Genomic DNA, 20,815 nt, shown 5'->3' with positions numbered 1-20,815 from the left:
CTCAAATATTTTAGAAGGCTAATATCAACATTTCACAAGGCAACAACATAGTATAAATTATTTATTAAAAATTATTAGCATTAGCGATATTATATTCTGATTTAGAAGTGGAACCAACAGATTGCAGTTCATCACCACGAAAAAGTGAAAGCAGCTTGCCTGGAAAAAATAGCGCGCTAACGCTATGAAGTTTTAGCCCGGTATAGCAAGCTATTTCGCAAATAGCGTCACAGTGATCAAAATTACTAAAATTTAGCGTGGACCCTCTAGATACGCTATAGCGCGCTATTAGGGCATCTACAGCGCAAGGCGCTAAGCCCAGACGCTAAGGTCCTAATCTCAGCGATTAGAGCATCTCCAACCGCGTCCCCCAAAGCGTCTCCAAACAGCGCCGGATTAAGCGTTTGGGGGACGTGTTTTCTTCGTGCCGCGTTTGGGGGACGTCGCTCCCTAGCCGCGTCCCCCAAACGCCGCCCCCAAACAGAAATTCAAATAGTTCACATTCAAAAGAGACCGTTCCCGCCGAAGTTGTCGTGATCGAACTAGCCGCGATCAAAGTACTGGACCCACGATCATATTACAGATCGGAGGTGCAATCTAAACATAAATTAGAAGAAGGGGTTCAGCGATGCTGACGGCTGCATCCTGAGTCGACGTAGGCCCGTCGATCACGACGACCTCGTCGTGCTCTGCCCGATGTTCCTGCTCCGTCGCCGAGGCCGACGCCGATGCAGATGCCGATGCCGCTGACGCAGGTGTACTAGCGGACGCTATCGCAGATGCGCCTGCTGGTGCCGGCTCTTGCTCCGGGGGTGGGTTTGCTGCCGCTGCCTCGGTCGCCGCCATTTTAGCTTAGATGTCATCGAGGATCATGCCTTTGTAGAAGTTGTGCGTCGCCCGTGTCCGGGGAGACATCCCAGCTGTCGACGCAGTCAGCAGGGACATGTCCTCCTTCCGTTTCTTCAGCTCCATCTTCTCCTCTTGCCTCTTGAGCAGTGCCACCCACCTTTCGTCGGCCTTTTTATCGCGGGAGAGCAGGGTCGGGGACACCTCGGCGAGGCACTGTGGGATCGACGCCTGCGTCTTCTCGGACACCGCCGAGTCGGCCAAGGCGGCCTTGGCAGCCCTGTTGCCGATAGGGCGCCCCGCCGATGTTGCGAACGGCGCATCCAGATCAATGGCATCTTTCCCCTTCGACAACGAAAGACGCGTCAACCGCCATTTCTCGTTCACTTTGAGCTTGCTATAGCAATGCGTCAGCGCGAAAGACTTAAGCCCTTCCGAGTTCTTCCGGTACATCACCATGGTGTGGTCGAACTAATCAAAGGAAGCGCAATCAGATCATGATTAAAGACTAGGCGCTAAAACTTTTCATACAAAGAGGCGTACCACGTCGCTGACGTTCGTACCGCTGTCGCCTATGGTGTCGACCTCGTTATGGTACCCATGGAACATGTTCACCGATGCCTGGATGATGGCCCAGCGCGTCGACATTGCCTTTTGGCTCCTCTTCATTGTCACCTTGCGGTAATCCCTGTCGACTAGCTTGCGCTCATCGAACTCCGCCTTGATCCTCGCCCAATACTTCCCGTACTTTTGGTTGGCGCCGATGATGGAGTCATGGCTCACCGTCGACCACGACTCGCAGAGACATTCATCCTCCAGAACCGTCCACTTGGGGCCTCGTGTGCCCGAGGCCGCCTTCTTCTTCTTCCTCTTCTTCCTCACGCCGGCCGCGTCGACCTCCACGAGATCCTCTGCATCCTCCGTGGCACCCTCATCCTCGTCGTCGCCGCCCTCTTCGTCCTCGTCCTTGTCGTCCTCCACCCCCTCCTCATTCTCCCCCTCCTCCTCCTCCTCCTCCTCACCGCCGGCGCCCTCGAATTCGAGCGGACCCCTGCGGCCAGTGAATGGGGCGCCGTCAGCACCGGGGCCTGGCTCGCGCTGGGGCGCTTGGTCGTACGCCGGGGAGTAGAACACGGCGTTGGGGTTGAAGCCGCCATGCGGCAGCGTATCCTCGTATCGCGGCGACAAGTTGGGTGTCACGCACCCGGGAGTGGCATAAGGGCCATCGTTGAAGAAGCCGGATGTCGACGGGGACACCACTCACGGAATGTACGCTGGCCCCGATGTACTACATGGGCTCGCGTTGCTGGCCGCGATACACGTGGCCAGCGCCTTCTAATGCGCACGCGCCGCCACCGACTTCTTCTCCAGCTGCACCGCCCGCCGTCCCCTCCGCTCCGCCTTCGGCAGCTTGCGCCGCAGGCAGTCTTGGTCCCACCTATCATCGGTCCAGCCTTCGGGCTTCTTCTTCGCAGCCGGCGCCTTCCGCGGCTTCGCGAAGGGCGCCTTCGGCCCTTTCGTCTCATGGCCCGGCGGCATGGTGGCCCCTTTCTTAGCCATTTTTTGGGGCCCGTCGGCGGTGCCATGGATGGGAGAGGGTAGCGGCGGCGGGAGGGACAGGGCAGCGACGGCAGGAGGGAGAAACGAATCGGCGGGATAGGCGGTGAAATCTGTTGGGAGGGCATAAATGGGCGGCGGGATAGGCGCGATGTGGCCAAATTTTTATGTGCCGCTGACGCGTCCGTCCCATGTCTCCTCGCCTCTCATTTCGTTCTGTCCGGCGTACCCGGAGCGTCCCCAGTGGATCGGGGGCGGGCTCGGAGCGCCGGACACCGTATTAGGCCGCGCCGGACGGAAGGAGGCTTCGGGACGCGCGACTAGGAACGAAAATTTTGTCCGACGCGCCCCAAATCCGTTTAGAGGATGTTTTGGGGGAGCGCGGCTGGAGATGGTCTTAGTTTCAGACGTCGCCAAGATGTTGCGTCCGGCACTTCTTTGAAGTTTGGCTCTAAAATTTAATGGACTGGGGAAATAAGTGCCTCAAGTTGGAAGCTAGCGTTGGAGCTGTGCACTTATGGGTAGAACCCTGGGATTAAGTTCCGTTTTTTCTCTACTCAGGCGCCTACACTAACGCCCAGCATTGGACATGCCCTTACGGAGAAATAGAGTGCTATTTTAAATTTTAATATTAATACATTATCATTTTCACCAAAACCGTTGCATTTCTCCTTCCTCTAGTCGACCCGACCGGTCTCCTAGTTAAGCTCAAATATAAATACTCCCTCTGTTCATAAAAGAATTCTCAAAGGTTTGTCTAAATTTGGATGTATCTATATGCTAAAAGATATCTAGATACATCCAAATTTAGACAAACTTTCGACGTGCTATGGACAGAGGTAGTATTTGCAAGCAAACAAAAGTTCAAATATAAAAGTAAATCAAAACCTGACCAGCACAAAAAACAGAATTTCATCGTCGAACCTCCGAGTAGAGGAAACGTTTGAATTCTTCCTTCAGTTGCCTCTCTCCAAATTCAAACGCGACGCATCCTTCGAGGAGATAAAGGGCAGCGGCATGCATATGCAATGATCAAGACAAAAAAAAGGGCTCCCTCTTCTCTTGCGAGTTAAAGCTGCCTATCATCTTGCCTTAACCTCCGTGCCAGGCATGAAACGCAGACGTAGAGTTCAGTCACCCTGTTCTTCTTTTTTTACTGTGTAACTTTGAACAAGACTCATTTGTCTGACAGCTATTTGTTCTAAGAACTTTCAAAATGAAGAACAGTGGCAACGACGTCATGTCATTTAAAATCTCACGGTAAATGAGAACACAAAAATTAGTACCCCCTCCGATCACAAAAGGATGTCGAAAATTTATTTAAATTTACATGTATCCATACACCAAAGAATGTCTAGATATATCCAAATTTAAACAATATTGTGACATCTTTTTATAAACAGAGGTAGTAATACATGTAGTTTGGTTGCGTTGCAGAAAAACATAGCAGGTTTTTCTTTTCTTCCAAAGAACATGTATTCGTTATGTAGTTTGGTTGCGTCGCAGAAAAACATACTAGCAGATTTTTCTTTTCTTCCAAAGAACATGTATTCGTGTGTTTGCTATAGTTGACGTAGAGACAAAGAAAAAGATTCATGAGGGCAAATTTTCTTGAAATTTCATACAAACTAGATCTTGAAATTAAGGTACTTCCTCCGATTCATAATAAGTGTCGGGAATTTGAATTTAAACTAACCTCGTCAGTTATTATAGAGATGAGGGAGTATATGTAATAACAAATTAACTAAAGTTGAACATAAAGTCCATGCGTACGTGTCGCTTTAATTTGGACTTGAGGACATGAAACGAAACAGTACTAGGACAAGAGCGTCTGACTGACCGCCTCTTCTCTTGGCCGACCACTTCGAAATTCGAACGCTCAAAATAAAGCTGCATTTGGTGATGGCGGCGCCGGGAAGAGCCGCCGGCGAGCCGCCGCGGCCGCAGCCGCAGAGCCGGGGAGCGACGGTGGTGGTGGCGGCGCGGGCCGCGCCCAGGGAGATCCCCAGGGCGGCGGCCGCGTGGGCGCTGGCGCACGTCGCGCGGCACGGCGACACCGTCCTCCTCCTCGTCCTCATGCCGCCGCCGCCGCCCGCCGTCGCCGGTACGCCCACCTCATTCCGAGCTTCCCTAATCCATGTCTTCCGCCGTCCATCTGACTAATTAATGTTCAAAAAAAAAACCGTTCTTGCCCTTTCCGCCTCTTTCAGGCAAAAGGCCCTGGGGCTTCCCGTTCTTCGCGGGGGGCTGCGCCACCGGCCACGGGGCGGCGCCGGTGCAGAGGTCGGACGTCTCCGAGCTGTGCACGCAGATGATGCTGAGGCTGCGCGACCTCTATGACCCGACCAAGGTACTGCTGCTGTTCGTCAGTTTCAGTTGCCACTCAGCTTTCATCTACTCACAATTTCCCATCAATTCAGTAACTCATGTTGCTTCATTCGCTGCAGGTAGACGTGAAGGTGAGGATCGTCCACACCACGCCCTCCGGCGGCGTGGTGGCCACCGAGTCGAAGCAAGCGCAGGCGAGCTGGGTCGTGCTGGACAGGTACCGCGCGCGACACTGCCACCGCCACACTAGCTGAAGTTTTCAGTATCAGAAGCCTAGTCACTCATATGTGTGAGTTGCTTTGATGTTGCTCAGGGACCTGAAGCTTGAGGAGAGACACTGCATGCAGGACCTCCAATGCAACATCGTCGTCATGAGGCGCTCCCGGCCCAAAGTTGTCCGGCTCAACCTCGCGGAGAAACAGCCGGAGGAACCAGCTCAGGTGCCACCGCCGCCGCAGCCCGAGCCGAGCGCTTCGGATGGTGCCGAAGTTGCAGGTGGTGTAGAAGAGGAGGAGACGGTCTCAATCCGAGGCCCCGAGGTGACGCCGAGCTGCAGCACAGAGTCGGTAACACCGTGTGACAGTACTGACGTCGGGGTGTCGTCTGTGTCAAGCTCGGACCCTGGTGCTTCTCCATTTTGTGGTTCTGAAACAGATGCCTCTCTGAAGAAAGAATTGACCGAGGATATGGGAGCTACCTCTGTCTCAAGCTCAGCCCATGGCACTTATCCATTTTTTGATTCTGAAGCAATTAGCTCTGTTAAGAAAGAAGCAACCGAGGATGTCGGAACATGCCCTGCCGTAAGCTCAGACCCTGGCACTTCTCCATTTTGTGATTCAGAAGCAGATGTCTCTCTGAAGAAAGAAGCAGCCGAAGATACCGGAACATGCTCTGTTACAAGCTTGGACCATGTTACCTCTACATTTTGTAATTCAGAAACAGGCATTTCTCTGAAGAAAGAAGGAACCGATGATACCGGAACATCCTCTGTCCCGAGCTCAGACCCTGCCAGTTCTCCATTTTGTGATTCAGAAACAAATACCTCTCAGACGAATGAAGTGACCGACAATACCGGAACATCCTCTCTTGCTAGCTCGCGCCCTGACACTTCTCCACTTTGTGTTTCGGAAACACATAGCCCTCTGAAGAAAGTATCAGGCAATGATAATATACAGCATTTGCTTGTCAACATATCTGATTCCGAGACGGAAACTTCAACCCCTCATGCAGCAGCCTCATTGCTTCAACCATGGATGGCTGACATTCTGCAGAGACCTGTATCCTCCAAAGTACTAACACCAAACCGACCTAGAGCTAGAAGAACTCCCACGGCGGACGCTTTGCTCGAGAAGATCTCCAAGCTGGACCTGCTGACTGAGATCAGCGCAGTTAGGAGCAGGTCTGACCTGAACTTCAGAGGAAACGTGAGAGACGTCGTCTCTCTGTCGAGGAGCGCGCCGCCCGGGCCTCCGCCTTTGTGCTCCGTATGTCAGCACAAGACACCTGTGTTCGGGAAACCACCACGGTGGTTCAGCTATGGGGAGCTAGAGTATGCAACTGGTGGCTTCTCCAGAGCAAACTTCTTGGCTGAGGGTGGGTTTGGGTCCGTCCACAGAGGGGTGCTTCCTGATGGCCAAGCAATTGCTGTTAAGCAGTACAAACTTGCTAGCTCCCAAGGTGATGTCGAGTTTTGCTCGGAGGTGGAGGTTCTGAGCTGTGCACAGCACCGGAATGTTGTGATGCTCATTGGGTTTTGTGTCGAAGACAAGAGACGGTTGTTGGTTTACGAGTACATTTGCAACAGATCATTGGATACACATCTTTATGGTAAGCTACATTTTATCCTGAAAACTCAACGTGACAAGTCGTTTAGACAAAAATGCATCGGTTCAGCTTTGATGATTCTTGTATTCATTTCTCATGGCAATATTTGGACAAAAGGGAAGTGTACTTCTCTAAATTAATGAGTCTAACCTTGCTAAAAATTGCACTGTATTAGGTCGTAACAGAGAGACGTTGGGGTGGGCTGCCAGACAAAAGATTGCAGTTGGAGCAGCCAGAGGGCTGCGGTACCTCCATGAAGAATGCAGGGTCGGTTGCATAATTCATCGTGATATGAGACCAAACAACATCCTTGTCACACATGATTTTGAGCCACTGGTATGATCATCAACTTTGTCACATTGTAAAAAGTCACTGCCAGCATCAAATTTTATTTCCGCAATGATGTGACAATTGCTATAAAACCTTACCTCATAACTATCTGGTTGTTTTTGATCCATTGTGGTTATTGTTTCTGATTTCCTTTATTCATGAAGCTCGGTATCTGGTCATCTCTTAGATTTATTATGCTGTTAAGTGTGATGGAGTTGTCTCCCGTTAAATATAGAGTAAACATCAAGGGAATAGCTGTGCTATAGCCTGATGTCCCATTGGTGTCGTTGGGTTCAGTATTGACTGTATTTCATGATGAGATTGAAGTTTATTTCATAATGGTGTCACAGGTCGGCGATTTTGGCTTGGCTAGATGGCAACCTGATGGAGACATGGGTGTCGAAACAAGAGTCATCGGCACATTCGGGTATGCTATCAGATATGCACATTCCCATGCTTGGTCAGGTGTAGCTTGTAATTTTGGCAAATCTGAGCTTCTTGCTTTCACTGCGCAGTTATCTGGCACCTGAATATGCCCAGAGCGGGCAAATAACTGAGAAGGCTGATGTCTACTCATTTGGGGTTGTTCTAGTGGAACTTGTCACTGGGCGCAAGGCTGTCGATATTAACAGACCGAAGGGCCAGCAGTTCCTAACTGAATGGGTGAGCACCACATGATTAGATAACTACTACTATCATATCCCTTTCCGATTTTCTCTTCGCTGGTTAATGACTAAAGCCAACTTATTAGTATGATTTTGTGGTTCCTAAAGAAAGTATAAATCTGCGGTATGAACATGATAGCCAGTGCCCAGTAGTGATGGTTTTCACTAACTGAAGAATTCTGTGTCAAAGAATATATATTTGTGTAAGAGAATAATGTTGTTTACGCCATCAACCAAAATGAAACTAACGGATATTTCCGTACCTGTTCATGCTCAATCAGCCACACAAACTAAAAGGGAAGTGGATTTTATTCTGTTTCGATCCATTTGCATCACATGCCATGGTACCAACCGTGTTCACTTCATTTGGCAACAGGCCCGGCCTCTACTGGAAGACCACGCACTTGACGACCTCATCGACCCGCGCCTTGAGGACCGCTTCTGCGAAAACGAGGTCTACTGCATGCTGCACGCGGCGAACCTGTGCATAAGGCGCGACCCTCACTCGAGGCCGCGCATGTCCCATGTTAGTCAGAAGCATTTCACCATCTCTTAGTAGGAACAATCTCCACATATAGTATATGCTCACCCTTGTTCTCGCATCTCTTAACTGTCAGGTCCTCCGCATACTGGAGGGCGACATGGTGGAGTCCGGCTGCATCTCCGCCACGAGCAGCGTCGCCGGGAGCATGAGCCGGCGGATGATGAGTGACCGGCAGCACTATCAGGAGCAGAGCAGCCCAGTTCAGCCGAAGGATGTCAGCGAGGTGAACCGCTCTTATGAGACCCTGAGGAGTGCCTGGGACTCAGACAGGCAAGAGCTGTCTGACAGGTTCTGGTATCCTTCAGCTGCAGATTGCAGCCGGCCAAGATGAAACATGTGCTGCTCTTGCCTCTGTAAGAGCATCTCCAACAGACGCTATAAAAGGCGCGCGCGGCAAAATACCTGCCAGTTTGGCGCGCGAAGGTCCAGCAGACGCGGCAAAAGGGCGCGCGCGGTAAAATTTTTGCCGCGCCCGCGCGTTTGCGCTATCCCACGCGGGAAAATTGCTGCGTGCGCTACCGCACGCGCTATAAAGACGACACGCGCGAACGGGCCAACTGCCTCCCGCGTCTGAAACTTTCGCGTGTCGCTCCGCCTCTCCCCCACCGCTCTGCCTCCGCGCCACCGCTCTGCCTCCGCGCCACCGCTCTGCCTCCGCGCCACCGCTCTGCCTCCGCGCCACCGCTCTGCCTCCGCGCTGACAGTCCGCCTCCGTCTCCGGCGCCATGCCTCCGCGCCGCCGCTCCGCCTCCGGCTATCGCGGCGTCCGCGCGCGGCTGAGCGGCCGCTTCGACGCCGAGATTCGCTCCGGCGAGGAGCGGATCTGGCTCGGTACCTTCGACACCGCGCATGAGGCGGCGCGAGCCTACGACGCCGTCGCGTGGCGCCTCGGCCGCCCCCGTCGGCAGATGAATTTCGACGATGTTTGGACGCGCGAGCAGTGCGAGATGCTCACGCCGCCATCGCCGCTCATCACGACCGAGCAGCGGCGCCGCGCCCGCGACCTCGAGCAGCGCCTGCGCGTGGCGGAGCAGGATGAGCGCCGCGCCTCGAGTGGGCGCGCGCGTTCCTCGGAGGACGCCGCCGCCACGGAGGCCTTCTACGCGCGTAAGGAGGAGGACAAGGCGGCGATGAAAGCGAAGAAGAAGGCGAGGAACCGACGCGGCGGCGAGGAGGAAGGAGGAAAGGAAGAACGCCGCAGGGCCGTCGACCGTCGTCCTCTCGTCCTCCTCCGAGTTCCAGTACACGACGACGTCGACGCCGGTGTCGGACACGACACTGAGCAGCTTCGACTTCGACTGGGAGTCCGACGACCAGTCCGAGTAGTAGTTTTTATTTAGTATTTTCGTTTAAATGTCGCATTGTATCGTCGCACTTTAAATATATTCGTATTTTCGATCAAATTTCATAGTTTGTTTGATGAATTTTCAAAAAAAAAACGGTTGGATTAGCAGTTTGTGACGCGCGCGCTGCAAAATAGCGCCTCTGGCGGAGGTGCAAAATAGCGCCTCTGGCGGAGGTGCGTTTTTCGCACACCAACGCGCGCTGCAAAATACAGCCTCCGCCGGGGGCAAATTCGCTATGCCGCGCGCGAGCGGTATACAGCGCGCCCAATCGCCGGTATAGCGCGCGAGATTTTACAGCGCCTGTTGGAGATGCTCTAACCATTGTAGTAACTGGAATATAAACTTTTTGCTTGTAATTTCCCTGTTTATAGTAATGGAGTAGAAAGCATAGTATTAGGGCTTTGTGTTATGCTGTCATCTGGGCAGATAATTATTTTGGTACATGAACTGAGGTTAGCATGATGACATACATGCAGTTGCTTCAGTTACTTTGGAAACTGAGCTCAAATTCGTGATATGAGTAATCCATGTTTTCCAGGCTTAGTGCAGCCTGTGCAACACAGAAAACACCCACCAGCTGCCTTGCCATAGCATAATCATTCTTTCAGAGAATATGCATAATAAAACAGGCGCTGCAGGTACCAGACTTGAGGCTAGGGCTTTTAGTTTTTATATTGTATATTTTCTTTTTACCACTATGTAAATTATTTTTAAACGATGCGAACCAAAAAAGTGGGGCGTCATGCCGCTAGGGGATGCCCCCGACGCAAAGGGACGCGCGGTCATTTTCAACCATTTCGGCCGACGCATCGCGAACAATTTAAACGTCCGTTTTGCGTCGCCTCATTGGAGATTCCCTAAAACTACATCATATTTTAGGGTACACAAATCAAGAAATGCGGCTTTAAGTAGGCATTGAAGTTTTATTATTTTTCTCCATATTTTTCATTTTTGTGTAGGCCGCATCTGGAAACATAACTTTATACTTTCATACGTGTATGGTAGACACCTACATGTACTCATATTCTTTTCCTGAATTTTTGGAAGTGAAAAAACTGATTTTTTTTGCTGTTGCAAAAACTGGCTTACATGTGGTCGTATTTAATTAGCACGGTGCCACAGTCATACGCGAAAAAACAAAGACTTGGTGTAGAGTTGATCTGGAACAGTTGAGCACGGTGCCACAGTCATACGCCCAGGCTTTACTTAGATCAGATCTGAAGCTGGAGCGTCTACCTTCACCGCTCTTTGCTCCCAGCCCCCTCCCCCAACCTTGAGCAGCGGCGGCCATGGCGGAGCTCGGCGGCATGCTTGCCGCTGCCATCCTCAAGGTGGTGAGCGACCAGATTGGTTCGGCCATCGGAGGTCAGATCACCCTGCAGAAGAACTTCGACAAGGATCTGAGGAAGATGAAAATGGCTCTGGAATCTGTCGAGGCCTTGCTCAAGGTCGCCGAGCGGCGGTCCATCACTGATGAACCGACGCTTCTGTGGCTGAAGCGGCTCAAGGACGCCATGTACGCCATCTCGGACATGATTGATGACTTCGAGGCCGATACAGTAACCAATCACTCAGCCGTCTCCACGGAAGGTATGTGTGCGGTACAGAAATCCCAGTTCATTGTACTTCGTGGTTACTCTTGAAACTAAAGACATGGTCATCACTTCTTTCTATAGAAAAACTCTCCTCGCCATGTAGTTTTTGTGATTTATCCGTGTAGTTTTGGTTTCTAAACTTGCTGGAGCTAATTAAATATCAAAGGTTTGTACTAGTACCCATGTATTTTGTGCAGTAAGTTAATTTATGTATCTTCACATGGCCTTATGTGTTTTAGGTTTCAGTTTTTAAGACTTTTCATTTCTGAATCTACTTTTCTTATATTTTTGTAACAGTAACATATGTTATGTATTTTTCAAAACTAAACAAAATTTGTTCTGATAGAAACAAGAGGGTGTGGCTCTTAATGTTTTAACCTAATCTCCTATTGGGCTGAATGCAGTTGTACACTGCTTGCCCTTTCACACAGTACTAACGAATAAACTCTCTTGCAGTTATCCTTCAAAAAATATTTGGCAATTATGATCCCTTGTATCACAGTCGTTCCCAAGATCACAATTGCCAATAAGATGGAGAAGATGAGGGAGGATCTGGAGGTGATAACAGATCAACACAAAAAATTCAGATTAACAGAAGGCACTAATGCCAATGAGCTGAAGGTCACCGACATACGGGAAACGTCGTCAATCATGGAGACACAAATTGTTGGGAGGACTAAGGAGAAAGAGGAAATATTGTCTTATTTATTTGATAGCATGACAGAAGAGATCACAATCCTTCCTATATATGGCATTGGGGGCCTTGGCAAGACAACCTTGGCCAAAATGATTTACAATAATACTCAGTTCAAAGAATACTCTCAGGTGTGGGTCTATGTGTCCCAGACATTTGATCTGAAGAAAATTGGAAACTCTATCATATCACAACTATCAGAGAAAGGGAAGGAGAGTGAGTACACTGGAATGGAGATGATACATAAATCACTTCAAAAGCTGCTGGCTGATAAGAAGATTCTGATTGTTTTAGATGACCTATGGGAGGGTGAGGAATTTCATCTGCAAAGTCTGATGGACATGCTTAGGGTTGGGAAGGGCGGTAATGTGGTTGTTATTGTAACCACACGAGATGAGGACGTAGCAAAAAAACTCTCTACCATCAAACCATACAAATTAGCACCATTGACTGATGACATCTGTTGGTCTATAATAAAGCAAAGGAGTGTATTTGAATCTAGACACGATAAAGAAGAATTAGAGAAGATAGGGAAGGTCATTGCAATGAAGTGTGCTGGTGTGGCTTTAGCAGCTAAATCACTTGGACACATGCTGCAATCTATGAAGTTTAGTGAATGAGAATCAGTCAGAGACAGTGATATATGGAATGTATCTTCTTTGAAAGATACATCTTCCTCACAAGTGCTTGCGTCTCTGAAGTTGAGCTATAGTGTCATGCCTTCATTTATGAAGCTCTGCTTTGCCTATTGTGCAATATTTCCAAAAGGTCACAAGATAATTAAAGATGATCTTATTCGCCAATGGGTTTCTCTTGGTTTCTCTACTTGGCAGCTTGGTGAGAGATACATTAGTCAGCTTTTGGGATTCTCTTTCCTTGAACATTCGAAGTCAACATCGGTGAGTTTATGCATACCCTATGTGATAGAACAATTTTGTTATTTTTCTTTGAATCATTGTGATGCAACGAAAGCATATAGTACCAAAAGTAGTGATGGCTAGTAGCAAAAGGTAGTGTTGTAGGGAATGTCCACCCTAAATTGTGAAGTTAAACTGCACCCACATTTAACATATAAATTTCCATAGATAGTCTCCTCTCTTATAGAGCCGGGTCCATCAATCGTGAATCCATAAGTGGTTTGCCATGTGGAAATGTTACTACTAGAGGTACCACAAAAAATACTACTCCCTCCGATTCATATTAATTGTCACTAATATGGACCTACCTAGAACTAAAGTATGTTTAGATACACATATTAACGACAGTATATTTATTATATATTACAGACATATAAATAAAGTAGTAGTGGACAATATTTTCTTGGATGACCCTATTGATTTCAAAAAGTAAAAAGGAACAGATGTAGTGCTAACTTGGATAATTTACGAGAAATCATCACATTCCTTAGTAGTCAAAGCCTATTCCTGGCCGTGAAAAATACACACATTCCTTGCAATGAAACAATTCTATTATTTTCACTTTTGTATGAATGATGCTTTTACTATCAAGCTGAAACATGACATTATACTGCAAACTGCATAACAAAAAGTTCAAGATTATAGTGCATGCCCTTCTGCAAATAAGGATCAATTTAGAATGTTGCAATTTTGTGGGATTAGTGATCCAATTCTATTGGTATATATGAATTCCAAATCCACATATTGTATGCCACTAGGATTATGTATAATTTGGGACTACAATCGTACATGAAACCGACACCCACATACTGCCACTTACACACTAGTCCCACTTAGGCTTTGTTTGGATACAGTTTTTCAACACAACTGGTTTACCTTAAAACCAGGCAACCGTATAACTAACAAAATCTCTTTTGGACGCGGCATTTAAAACACAGATAAGGAAAAATTGGTTTCCACAATCCAAGCAATTGAAGTTTCGGGAAATGAATATTCATCGTTCTTATGAAATAGCGGTTATAGGAAACTAATTACAGCTACCCCAATTTTTTCTCAACAAAATTTCCATACATGATTATCCATCTGCTTATTCTTAATAACCGAGTAATTAGTAATACTGGTTTTCAGGAAATTATTACCGAAACGAGTTTTCCTAAAATCTAGCGCAAAAACTTCCTATCCAAACAAGCACTTGGTTTCCCCTGGAACAATATGTAGAGCTTCAGAAACCAATAGGGTCATCAGATCTGGTTTATTCTGCTCTGACCAGCGATCTGGTCTGGATTTTAAACTAGAGTCAAAACACAGTGGCTTGATCTAGTATAATATTACAAGGAAAAGTACAGTTCTGATTCATTAACTATTCCTGAATAATAAATCATATAATTTGATTTTTAACTGTCCAGACTATGTAGATTTTTCTTTCACGATGACGCAGCGAAGGTTTCTTCATACAAGCCTAACTAGCACTAGGAATCTGACATATAAATCTTTGTGTTGCTTTTTTATGCCTTCACATTTTAAAAGAAATTCTGATTTATCATAGATGATTTTTCTCTAGTCTACATAAGTTATTTATGAGTTTTCTAGACTTGTTTCAACGTATGATTACTTTCCGTTCTTTGGTTTCTTAGGATTTCTCAGAATTTTGGAACTATCTATTTTTTCAATATGATGTTAATTGACTGCCATGCATTGAGAAACATCATCGCGTCATCCAAAACTCCTTTGCACTTGTCCGAGAAATGAATTATGTTTGCTGGCAACACTTAAGCACATACTTATCTAATTTTACAGTTTAGGGAAAAAAATCTATACTTGGGAAACAGCAGAGAAGCACAAGTAGAAATTACTATTCAATAACGAATTTAATTCAAAAATTGCCTCAAAAATAAGAAACCCCAAAATCTGACTCTGTAAAATGATTTTCTTGCAGACTATCGAACTGTATGATGAAGATATTACATTGTTGACCATGCATGATCTGGTACATGACTTAGCAAGATTAGTCATGGACGATGAGATTCTTGTCGTTGGCAAAGGCGGGAACACTGAGGGAAGCTGGTACCATTATGCATTGCTTGATGATTGTAGTAAGCCATTGGGCTTGGAGTCATCCAAGATAAGGGCACTCCGTTTTATGGACTGTGACAAAATTGAACTTCACCATGCTGCATTTTCTTCTGCCAAGTTCTTGCGCGTCCTTGACTTAAGCGAGTGCATCATACATAAGTTGCCAGATTCTATTGGTGTATTGAAGCAGCTGAGGTATCTTAATGCTCCTAGAGTCCAAGATGCAGTCATTCCGAATGATATCATCAAGCTCTCAAAGTTATTGTACCTTAACCTTCACGGGTCTTCTAAAATCTTGGCTTTACCAGAATCCATTGGAAAAATTGAAGGTCTGGCATATCTTGATTTGTCCGGTTGTTCAGAAATTGCAAAGTTGCCAGAATCATTCGGGAGGCTAAAAGAATTAGTGCATCTTGATTTGTCAAATTGTTCTTGTATTAGAGGTATATCGGAGTTCTTGGGTAGCCTCACAAAACTGAAATATTTGAACTTATCTCACTGCAAAAAAATTGGAGAGATGCCTCTGGGCACCTTATCCAAACTAGAGTATTTGAACTTATCATTCAGCTCATATCTTGAAAGTTGCCAGGAAGCAGAAGTTTTGGGCACCCTGGCCAAACTTGAGTATCTGAACTTATCTTCAGAGGCTTGTGATCTTCGAAAGCTCCCCGAAGCTTTGGGCACATTCATTCAACTCAAGTACTTAAACTTGTCAGGTTGTAAGAATATGCCAGAACTGCCGAGGTCATTTCGGAGTCTAAAAAATTTGGTGCATCTTGATCTATCATACTGTCGTAGTATTGATTGTCTAGATGAAGCTTTGGCTGGTCTGTCTAATCTGCAACATTTGAATTTACAGGGTACAAGTATCATGTTGTTGCCAGAAAATGTGACCAAACTCAGGTATTTGAATGTGTCTGGGCTGATTAATAGGGATAGAGATACCATGGACAGTCTCATCAACTATATATGCAGTAATCTTTCCAATCTGGAGCATTTGGACTTGTCTGATAATTTTTCGGTGAGGAATATACCTGAAAGTATTTGTAACCTGAGAAAACTGCATACATTGAACCTCGCGGAATGCATTCGTCTTGAAAAGATACCCGGTAGTATAGTTACAATGGATAGTTTGAAGTTTGTTGATATAAATGGTTGTTGGGGAATCTCCAAAGCCCCTCAGGTTGGTAGCAGTGCAATATCGTTACCACACTTTGCGGTACAGCCTGGTGATGGCCACTCTAGTAGCAACCTCGTCCTGCTACAACACATGGATCCTGTGGTGCTCAACTTGACTGAACTTGAAAATGTGAAGTCCGTAGAAGAGGCCCAGCGTATAAATTTGATGGGGAAGAAAAAACTTGAGGACTTGAAACTGGAGTGGACTCCAGATGCTGAGAGGTTTGTGGATCACAAAATTTTGATGGAAAATCTGGTGCCACCGAGCACATTGAAGAGGCTGGAGATATGTGGTTACAGCGGTGTCAGCTTTCCAGCCTGGCTAGCACTGGACCAATTGCCAAACCTAGAGTATCTGGTTCTCACAGGCATGGCAAACCTGGAAGAGTGGACCACGTCACACTCCAGTGGTGAGCAGCACGTGCTTGCACAGTTGGGAATTAATGATTGCCCCATGTTAAGGATTAAACCGCCTCCACCTAAAGCTAAAAGGTGGGTGATATCAAACAGCCATAAAGTGTTATCATCATGGGAAGAGTGTACTGGACCACACACCAATGCCACCTCCTCCTTTTGTCCTGTAACTACTGAGCTGTCAGTTGAAAACAGCAAGGTACCTCTGCACCAGTGGAGCTTGCTTCAGCACTTCCCTGGCCTCACTGATTTGCATATTAAAGGCTCAGTCGATCTGATCGGCTCACCAGAGGTCCAACATCTCTCCTCTCTGGAGACTCTAAAGCTACAAGACAAATACTTGGAAGAGCTGCCAAAATGGCTGAACGAGAACAACTGGCAACTTACAGAGCTACAGCTGTGGGATTGCAGCAGCATGGCATCACTACCGCACTGGTTAGGAGAATTAACCTCTCTCAATAAACTTGTCCTGTGGGGCTGTGATGTCTTGTCTTCTTTGCCAGAAAGCATACAGCAACTCACCCATCTCCAGATACTACTGATTGATGGCTGCTCTGAATTAAATCACTTGGGTGAAAGGGTATGTCTCCTGCCCAGCTCTCTGGTGATTCTTGATATCTCGAATTGTAAGGGTATCAAGTGTTTCCCTGAGGGCATGGAACAACTCACCAACCTCCAAACACTACATATTTATGATTGCCCTGACCTAAGGCAGTGGTGCGAATTAGAGGAGAACATGATGAAGCTGGCTCACATAAAAAACAAGGTAAGTGTCCTACCAAAGCTGGCTCTAGTATGAAGCTTATTTTATTTTTACATACTCTTTCTCCTTTTCTCATATTAGAATTTACTGTGTCTTGCATTTACTACAGAGTGTTTTTTCATGCACAAATGTCTACATATTAATCTATTTTGCCTTGCAATTTTCCTTTTGTTAAACACCACTTCACTTTCATGGACGAATTTTCTAGTTTCTAGAGTACATTTAGTGATAATAGCAACTAACATTGTAACGATCGAAATAGTAACCTGAATTCCTTTGCAGTACTGGCTAATCAAAGAAGTGCGTTATTTACTTTGCAGGCCATTTTGTAGAGGTGGTTGAGCTAGACAGTGTATACCGCTCATCAACGCCCTGGCTGTCACCGTCAGCCAGATGACGGCCCCCGAGGCTCCCATGTCAGCTGCAACTGCTGGCCTAGGTCTGGAGATGCACGGCGTGCAGGCCAAAAAAGGGACACCCATGCTGGTCGATGTGTCTGATGAATTCGAGCCCGACACTCCGGTTTCAGGTCGCCATCATTCCTCTCCTGGAAGAGGTATGGGCATGCCGCCTGGCCCCTGTCGTGCTCTCAGCGCTGAGCCAGGAGGGCCTAGATCCAGCCAGGTGGGTCATGTTGTTGCATTTATTACTCCAGGTGACCCACCAAGGGCTACCTCAAGTCAGCTGCTCCAGCTCGCCCAGATGCCCACCTCGCCGCCCGCATAGAGCCAAGAAGTCGCCGGCCGTCGGTCGCCACCAGGAGAAGCCCATGTACAGAGTGGCAAGCACGCAGTCCCCGGAGGAGGGAAGACCACCATGCGCCTGGAGCGCAAGCTGATTGTCTCCAAGAGGAGCCTTGCCATAGCTCCTCGGCAAGTACTCCGCAACCTTCGACAGCCCGCCTCTCACCTGAGCAGATCGGCGCCCTCCAGCCAAGCCGCCCGCCCCTGCCCAGATGGTTACCCCTGTCTAGTAAACGTGGGATTGTTAGGAGGCACAATGCAGTGGTGTATAATAGCCACTGCTAATGAAAAGATCGACACAAGTAACTGGGGATTTGTTTGCAGTACCAGCCAGTGCATCACACTTGGAAATTGGTCGGAACGTGACATTTTCTCCATGTATACCGCTTATTGTTCATATGAACTACTAGTAGAACCCAAGCTAATCAAAGAATTTTTATTTATTCTATTTGCAGGAATTTTACTAGGACTAGTGATCTAGACAGGTTATACGCACACAATAGGTTGCAAAATTTTTTTGCGGGTACAGTAGGTTGCAAAATTGAGGGCCCGGATTAACCTTCAAGATTTCTTTCAGAGCGATTGAGATTTATAGTCTCTAGCTTAGTTTGTTCGATAAAAAGAAAGCATGGGTGTCAACGTGATGAAACAGTCATAACTCTGGGTGTTCTGTGAGTTTCTTCCTTTTGTTACCAAACAGTGTGTACTTGTAATCTTGGTGACATCCATCTATGCCGTACTGATGATTCTGGTACATGCTTGTGTTGAGCATGGTCCACAACTGAAAGCAACATTGGCTCAACACTTTTAGAGCATGATACAGTATCAGTTGCTAGCTTGTGAAAGTAAACTAAAGAAAGCATGAATGTAAACGAGGCGGAACGCTTGAAATCTCAGAGCAACTCAGCATACTCGACTGTGTACTGGTGTTTTGTGCGTTCGGCAGAGGAACAGAAAATGAGCATGCCCGAGTCAGACTGTTGTTGTGGCTTGGGCGGTAGATTTGTTCTACCTAATCTAGTGTCCCAGCCAGACGGAACACCACCGATTTTGTGATTAAGATGTTCAGGGCTTATGGATTTCCCGTGTGTTCATAAAAAAGAAGGCATATACTATGGCTATTTGACGAACTGGAAACTGCATCTCAAAAGTAATGTGTACTCATCATTCGACTTTCAGAAATCATTCTCTGAAAACCACTCTTATGGCGTGGAAGGAAGAAGCAACTTACTGAGCGATGCGGTGCGGTTGCCGGCTTCACGTCCGACGAACTCAAATGGGGCCTCGTCAGCGACACTGCCGCCTCAGTGTCCTCCTCGCCGATAATGATTTGGGCGCCGGGCAACGGAAAAGCTGCCCTGTTTCTTCTTGACGACGCCGACAAATCCATTACACGCGCGCCGCCCGCGGCTCAGCACGCTTCCTCTGGGTAGGTGGCGCATACCGTCTGCAGTCTGCTCCTCTACTCAGATCTCGCGCGGCTGCATCCCGCGAGCTCGAGCATGCCCTCCACCGGGTCGGCACGGCAAGCAGGATGCGAGGCGAAGATGGTGTATTCTGGTCGACCGGAAGGAGAGGCCGGCGGATCCTCTATTCAGTTCAGGCACCAAATTTATTATTGACTTGCCTTCCCCGCTTATCAAACTTTCTGTCTATCTCCTCGATTCAGTTCAGGCACCAAATTTACAGAGCGAGTTTGTACTCCTGATTTTGTGTGCGTCAATTTCTAGGATATAGTTTCTGGCGACTGCTTCCATAGACCCCCAACATCGAACGGGTATGTTGAGCGGAACACAAGGACGGCCCAGATTACTCCGCGGCGAGGGGCAGGATCATCTTTTCAACTTCGATTTGGGTATAGGAATGCCCGCTCTAAAACCCGCAGGACCCGTTAGCCCGAGAAGGTACGCGTATCACCGCGAGAATACATACACGCCCTTACCTCTTCCGCGTACACGCCCGTACCCCTTCCCCGTACATACCCCTTCCGCGTACACGCCCGTCCATGCCCACGGGTCCACACACGGGTCCACGCCCACGCGCACAGTCCAAAAGAGTCCACTACTTTATCCCCACTCGGCCGCATCCCCTCCCCACAATCCCCATTTCTGGCAAAAAGCAGAGGAGAGAAAACCCTAACCCTAGTTCTTCGGCGAACAAAGCCTCTCTCCCCACACTCCCATTTCTTCGGCGAAGCACAGATCCGGCAATGGACATGAACTTTGCCGCGGCTGGTTTGGAGGGCGGAGAGGGAGCGGCTGCGGCTGCGGGGGCGGCCGCGGGAGCGGTTGCGGGAGCGGGAGCGGCTGCGCCTGCTGGTGCGGTGGCGGACGGCGGCGCGGGAGCTGCTGGTGCTGATCTGGGCGGTGGCGCTGATGCGGTGGCTGCTGCTGCTCGCGCCGCTGCCGAGAGGGAGGCGGCGTACAAGGAAATCGACGCCTTGTACGAGGCCGGCCAGTACGTCCAGTCCTGCGAGGTAAAGCTATGTCTCCCCTGTCGGATCTGGTAACCCCTGCAAAGTCGATGTAGTAGATGCGCGTGGATGCTATGTCGATCTGGTAACCGCAGCTATGTCCGCGAGTACATCGAGCCCTGCGAGGTAGATCTACTCCCTCCGTCCACAAATAAGTGGATGCGCGTGGTTTTGAAGAGACCTTGAACTTTTTTTAAAAAAATCCCTCATTCGGCACTGATTGCTTGTTCGTGATTCATCACTGATGCAATCTTTTACCTCTCCGAAGATTTCTGAAGCTTTGGCTCTTCGACAAGCGGTGTTGATCACTAGAAATAGGGTTTTTTCAAAGGTGATCTTCGTCACTGATTGCTTGTCCTTGATCCAACGAATAAACACCACTGTGTTTGATCGGTCTCAGGTGGGAGTGTTGGTAAAGGACATCAAACTTGTCTGTTGAATCTATTGCTCCCTGTTAAACGCTCTTTAAATGAAGTGGCACACATTTTAGCTAGATTCTGTAATCTAGCGTCCTTCGGTTTTAT

General features: G+C 48.0%; 1 protein-coding gene and 1 pseudogene across 1 annotated transcript; both read left to right on the top strand.

Annotated features, from left to right (window-relative positions):
- The first annotated feature begins 4,305 nt into the window (after positions 1 to 4,305).
- On the top strand, positions 4,306 to 8,431 carry LOC124648125 (inactive protein kinase SELMODRAFT_444075-like). The gene is made up of 10 exons (XM_047187940.1): positions 4,306 to 4,507; positions 4,614 to 4,753; positions 4,851 to 4,948; positions 5,045 to 5,414; positions 5,895 to 6,558; positions 6,731 to 6,891; positions 7,236 to 7,312; positions 7,401 to 7,548; positions 7,927 to 8,076; positions 8,168 to 8,431. Exons 1-10 carry the CDS (start codon positions 4,306 to 4,308, stop codon positions 8,423 to 8,425), a joined length of 2,268 nt encoding a protein of 755 aa, XP_047043896.1. The 3' UTR covers positions 8,426 to 8,431.
- A 2,244-nt stretch (positions 8,432 to 10,675) lies between these two features.
- Positions 10,676 to 17,801, top strand: LOC124648124 (annotated as a pseudogene).
- Positions 17,802 to 20,815: the final 3,014 nt, after the last annotated feature.

This window comes from Lolium rigidum, chromosome 4 (genome assembly GCF_022539505.1).
Source record: "Lolium rigidum isolate FL_2022 chromosome 4, APGP_CSIRO_Lrig_0.1, whole genome shotgun sequence".
Lineage (NCBI taxonomy): Eukaryota > Viridiplantae > Streptophyta > Magnoliopsida > Poales > Poaceae > Lolium > Lolium rigidum.
The sequence above is the reverse complement of the archived record's forward strand: the minus strand, read 5'-3'. Positions and strand labels throughout refer to the sequence as shown.

Excerpts from the sequence above, each read along its gene's own strand:
- LOC124648125 (XM_047187940.1), top strand. The coding sequence starts at position 4,306 with ATGGCGGCGCCGGGAAGAGCCGCCGGCGAGCCGCCGCGGCCGCAGCCG. Across the intron at positions 4,754-4,850 it reads ACCTCTATGACCCGACCAAG|GTAGACGTGAAGGTGAGGAT; the intron begins GTACTGCTGCTG and ends CATTCGCTGCAG. Across the intron at positions 7,549-7,926 it reads AGCAGTTCCTAACTGAATGG|GCCCGGCCTCTACTGGAAGA; the intron begins GTGAGCACCACA and ends ATTTGGCAACAG.